Source organism: Acinonyx jubatus, chromosome A1 (genome assembly GCF_027475565.1).
Source record: "Acinonyx jubatus isolate Ajub_Pintada_27869175 chromosome A1, VMU_Ajub_asm_v1.0, whole genome shotgun sequence".
NCBI lineage: Eukaryota > Metazoa > Chordata > Mammalia > Carnivora > Felidae > Acinonyx > Acinonyx jubatus.
The window spans coordinates 197,296,623-197,302,622 of NC_069380.1; the positions used below are offsets into that span (position 1 = coordinate 197,296,623).

The 6,000-nt window shown below is 40.5% G+C and overlaps 1 protein-coding gene across 1 annotated transcript; it reads right to left on the reverse strand.

Annotated features, from left to right (window-relative positions):
• Positions 1–757: 757 nt before the first annotated feature.
• On the reverse strand, positions 758–2,209 carry LOC113603267 (MICOS complex subunit MIC13-like). The gene is given in 2 exon segments (XM_053200797.1): positions 758–1,991; positions 1,994–2,209. Coding segments are annotated over 2 exon segments (477 nt in total). The 5' UTR covers positions 2,148–2,209; the 3' UTR covers positions 758–1,668.
• Positions 2,210–6,000: the final 3,791 nt, after the last annotated feature.

A 6,000-nucleotide genomic window follows, 5' to 3' on the forward strand; every position in this document is an offset into this window, starting at 1 on the left:
CCGAGGTATATTTAAGCAAGACCTGTCGCAAGAGCACCGTGTGTGTGTGTGTGTGTGTGTGTGTGTGTGTGTGTAGTTCTCATTCATTCCTCTCCCCCAAGATAATAAGCAGCTGATGTGATTACTGAGTTTAAGCGATTTACTAAAAGACACAGAGACGAGTGAGAACCCATATATGAAATTGTGACTCTTCCTCTTTGTCTGTATTACACTGTGACCACTTCCTTCCATTACTTTAGTCTCAGATCTGGAAAAAGGACATTCTATAACCCTATCTGAGATTTTTACTTGCCAACCTAAGAAATAGGATATTCACTTTTCTTTAAATCTGGTTTTTCCTTCGAAAGTTCACTCACAAATCCCCAGCACATTACTGAAACCAGAATTCTCCCAGGGACTTCTTTTGTGAAATAGTCAAGTGTTTTAATAAATTACAATTAAAGAATTACTAGTCTAATCATTATTATTATCGCCATTCCAAATCTCTCTGTGAAGCAGGTAGTATGAGCACTGTGTGATGCTTGGGATATTGCCACTCAGAAGTAAAGTGGGGGACGCCTGGGTGTCTCAGTCCCTTGAAGTGTCCACCTCTTGGTTTTGGCTCAGGTCCCGATCTCAAGATTGGTGGTTCCAGCCCCACATCCGGCTCTGTGCTGACTGCTTGGTGGAGTCTGCTTGGGATACTCTTTTTCTCTCCCCACCTCTCTCTTTCTGCTCCTCCCCCCCCCTCCCGCCATATAAGTAAATAAACAAAAAAAGAAGTAAAGTGGTTCAGGGTGGAAGGACTTAACTGGTAAAAATCAAATGCTCCCCTTTATAGCTGAGGCTGGAATCTTGAATTTTTAAAGTAGTAAATCATTATTCGTCAGCTGCTCCTGTTTATCATCAAGACTATAAACCCAATACCTTTGAATTCAAAATGTATAGCCCCTGGTTGTTTCCTGTTTTCTTATCTGTCACTTACTAATTCTACTGACTAATCCTGACAAACACTCGAAGGCATTTTTTTTTCCTGACCTGTCTATAGTCCTCACCTGCTTACTAAGACTCCAGATATCACCTGAGAGCTCTTAGGTGGCTGCTCACTAACCCTGACCCCCAACCTTGACTCTCCTCACAGGCTTCTTGCAGGAAGTCAGCCAGGTTTCAGGGAGATGAATATCTGTCTGTTTCCTTCTGACTCACTGAAATGTGAGTAAGTGTTTGGAACAGACCCTTGTTTGGGAGGCAGTATAGTTCCCTTCATGTGAGACAGGAATCTGTGCTTTGTCTCTGGGTGCTCAAGAGGAAAATGCTCCCTTCTTTGCTTTTGTGCTCAGAGCTGGACAAGTTAACATTATGCTGGCATGAGGTACAGATAAATCAGGAGCTATATTTTTCCAGAGCAGGCAAAAATTTCAAAGTTCAAGAAACAAAGAGTCATCTCCTGCCCCACAATAATTTTAAAACTATAAAGCGTTCTTGAGAAAAAGCAGTTTGAGAAATCATGCCTTAATCTTCTTAGGAACGATTCTGACTAGGTGTTGGACACCACATTCTGAGGAAATAAAATTAAGGCAGGGCTTTTTGAACTCTTTAGTCTCAGGGAGACCTTTACACTTAAAACTACTGAGAAACACTCAGATGAATGGATAAAAGATGATGGAGATATATAAATGTTAATACATTTCACATTTCATAAAGTCCTTTATTGGGCTGGCAGAGCTGGGAGCTGCCCTTGGAGTGGGGTCCCAGTCCCAGTCTGGAGTCTCCAGGTCTCTGGTGCCCCTGCCCCTGTTCCTGACTGGGGCAGGTGCTCTCCTCTGACAGGCTACTTAGTTTGCTCCTTAGGTACTCCCAGCTCTCCTTGGAGGGAGCCACCGAGAGAGCCGACATCACCATTATGATGCCTGAATTCCAGGACCTGTGGATGTGAAAGTTAAACTTTGGGGGTGCTGGGAATTGGGGTATCTTCAGACTGGTCTGCTCACACACACAGTGGCTAACTAGTCTATGGCTGGGGGAACTACCTCCTCAGACTTCTGAGGGACAGTCTGGCTCTTGTCGCTAGGCCCCAGCAGCTCCTGGTCATACACCAGGTAGACAGTGCCCCCAGCCACACTGCCCTCGATGAGAAACATCATCAGCAACCACACTTGGGGCACCATGGTTGCTCAGCTCTGCACACAAGGACAAGATGATGGGATATTACTCAGCCATAAAAAAGAAGGAAATCCTGCCATTTGCAATGACATGGATGAATCTGGAGGACATTATGCTAAGTGAAATAAGCCAGACAGAAAAAGACAAATATTGTGGGATCTCATGTGGAGATCTCATGTGGAGATTTGCATGTGGAATCTAAAAAAGTCAACTCATAGTACAGACACTAGAATGATGGTTACCAGGGCTGGAGGTGAGGAAAATGGGGGGATGTTGGTCAAAGGGTACAAACTTTCAGTTATAAGATGAATAGTCCTGGGTGTTTAGTGTAAAACCAAGTGACTATAATTAATAATATTGTATTGTATACTTGACACTTGCTAAGAGATTAAGTCTTAAGTGTTCTCACAAGAAAACAAACAAAAATGGTAACTGTGAGTGATGGATATGTTAATTATCTTGATTGTGATAATCACATCACTATGTATATCAAAACCTACTGATGTACATCTTTGATATATACAAGTTATAATTGTCAATTATACCTTAATAAAGCTGGAAAAATTATTGAGGATCCCAAAGAACTTTTGTTTATGTGGATTATTTTTCCCCATATTTACCATGTAAGAAATTGAAACATACATTTTCCAATATTTATGTATTAATTCATTATGTATTAATTCAACAATAAGGCTCTTATGTGTTGACATAAATAGCATATGTTACAAAAAATAACTATATTTCCTCAAATAAAGAAAATCATGAGAAGAAGAGCATTGTTTTACATTTTTGCCAATCTTTTCACTGTCTGGCTTAAAAAATAAACACTTGGAAAAAAAAAAACCACTTGGATTCTCATATCTGCTCCTGCACCCAATCTGTTGTGATATGTACTTTCAGTCAAATTATATGAATTAATTTGGTATCACACACATGTAATTGAAAAAACAGGACATAATTGTGGATATTCCTTTGATACTGCCCTCAAAATCAACAAGTAGTAGTTTCCTAAACGCTAGTTCTAATGTGGAATCTGAAACCACATCAATAAACTTTTTCTACCCTAGTGTTGATTTGCAACCTCAAAGTTCCTGGGGTTAAAATTTGAAACTGGCCCCCATACATGGAGGGCAAGGAGAGAGAAAAGAAAAAGGCAGACCATTTCAGATTGGGCAGTGACAATTTTAATAAGCAAGGGAACTTATATACTTGGCTTGTCTGGAGTGGCTACAAAATGAGTAAATCTCCATACTTGCTGCCAGAATCTTAAGTTTATGTAGAGGCCTGAACAAGCAGGGTTCAGTCATTTATACAGTTGAGATGGTCTCAATAACACCTTACTTTCTCAAAGCTGTGTCCCTGAAGTGGCTTCTAGTGTGGAAACAGTAGGCAGAACATATGTTTCAGGGACAGGGGAAAGGGTAAGAAGTCTCCAGTTACCTGGGTCCATCTTGTAGGTTAATCAGCAGTCACATCCTCTTAATAACCTCCTCCAACACATAGTGCATTAAAATTCATTGGTCTATTGAGCACTTTGAATAGATCTTTTACTCATGCAAGGTTTTGTCCCATCATGCATTGGTCATTTGGAAAATGTTGGTTCACTGAGTTATGCAGATTTTCCAATAATTGACACATTTCATTACACAATATCAAAATAATTGTATTTTCACCTACCTCATTAGAAAAGTCTCTATATATTGGGAAGCTGTCAAGCTCATGCCACCAGACACACATTTTTCAAAATTCCAACTTCCATTTGAAAGCTTGAATTTTATCATTAGCCATGCATACTATCAGTTGTTCTGTATGAAATGAAAGGCCCACTTCATTCATTTTTGAGAAATGTCTACCAAATACCCAAGTCTGAATAGTTATAGTTTGTCTATCAGTGTTCTTTCAAATAAAACTGGTGTTCCATGAAAAACACGGCTAGGGGGTACCTGGGTGGTTCAGTCAGTTAAGCACCCATCTCTTGATTTTGTTTCCGGTCATGATCTCATGGTTTGTGAGATAAAGGCCTCTGTTGGGCTCTGTGCAGACAGCACGGACCCTGCTTGGGATTCTCTCTCTCCCTCTCATTCTGCCCCTCCTTCTCTCTCCCTCTCTTTCAAAGTAAATAATAAACATTTAAAAAAGAATGTACCTAGTTCCATTTATAGGTCCTTGAGACAACTACCTGATTACAGGGTGCAGCATAAGCATGTGTATGCCCACATCTACTCATGCAAAATATTTAAAAGACATGTACTTAAGGGTTGAGATTTAATAAAGGTAGTTAATTTTTACTGCTTTGTCAAGGACATTCTTTTTTTTTAATGTTTATTTGTGAGAGAGAGAGAGAGAGAGAGAGAGAGAGAGAGAGAAAGCATGGGCGGGGAGGGGCAGAGAGAGAGAGGGAGACACAGAATCCGAAGCAGGCTCCAGGCTCTGAGCTGTCAGCACAAACCAAACCATGAGATCATTACCTGAGCTGAAGTCAGAAGCTTAATCAACTGAGCCACCCAGGCATCCCCTGTCAAGGACATTCTTAAGTGGAACTAGCTTTCTCCTTCCACTCTCCCTTCCTTCTTCCCCTCCTTCCTTCCTTCCTCCTTCTTCCTTTCTTCTCACCTTCCCTCCTCCCCTCCCTTACTCTGTCCTCTTCTCCTACCCTTTCTTCTTCCTTTCTCCTCCCCCTGCCCCCTCCCTCTCTTTCCTTTTCTGTGAGTATCCAGTGGGGAAAAATGAGATATTTACTCTTATTGATGATCACTGTTCTCGCACTGAAGGCAAAAGTGAACACAGTGAAAAATGCAAATAATGTCTCAGTATTAGTATGAAAATAGTTTTGACCTACTGACTACCTCAAAAAGTCTGGAGACACCCAGGGGCCACATTCTGGGAATTGCTAAGGGATGGAGCGAGGCTTCTCCACTCTTTTCTTTCCAACCCTTGGTTGGGGGTTTTTGGAGAGGAGGCTCAGATGAATTTTCACCAGTGTTCTCTCTGAACTCTTTTATCTTCAAATCCAGCTCTTTGCTTATTTCATTCCCCATGTACAATCACTTAAACCAGAAACCTCTGCTTTCCATCCTCAGGGCTACCACCATACCATGTCAATTTTGTCTTTACACTTAACATGGTTATCTATCCATCCCTACTTTCTGTTCCATTGCTACACTCATTAGTTCAAGTCCATTTGATCTCTCCCCACAATGGCAGTCTCTTATGCAATCTCTCTATGCTTCCTCTTCTCCTGTCTCCACTCCACTCTATGCTATTATCATGATTCTCGTTCTAAAACACAGAATTTGTTGAAAATCTTTGGAAGTCTACAGGATGAAGTTCAAGCACCTTAGTGTTTAAGCTCTCAGTTGAACCTCAACCTGCCTCTGCTGTCTCTCTTACCAAAACTCTTTTGTATCTATTTTGGTATGATTTGACTTTAGTTATGTGGATACTCCACTTTCTCACTTAAATCCTAGATCTCTGAAGTCTTATATGTTTATATCATGTTTAGTCCTGTACATGACAAATAGTTCCTAAAAATAATTGCTAAATTGAAATGAATTTCTGAAGAGTTCCACCTTCTTCCACCTAGACCTGAAAAGGGTAGGAAATGTGAAATTCTATGTAACTCCTGGAAAATTTGAAATGAGGTAACCAGTGACTCCTCAAATGTTACCCAGTAAATCTATGATAAGACTGAGTAAACTTCAGAATCCCTTGAATTTGACTCACCTACATGTTTCCAGGCACTTGTTGAGTTGTATGATGTCCCAAAATAAGAAAGGCATTTCTAACTTAAATACAAAACAAATAAACAAAACTAAAATAATTCTATGTTCCTCAGGCCCTGGACCCATCAATTCATCT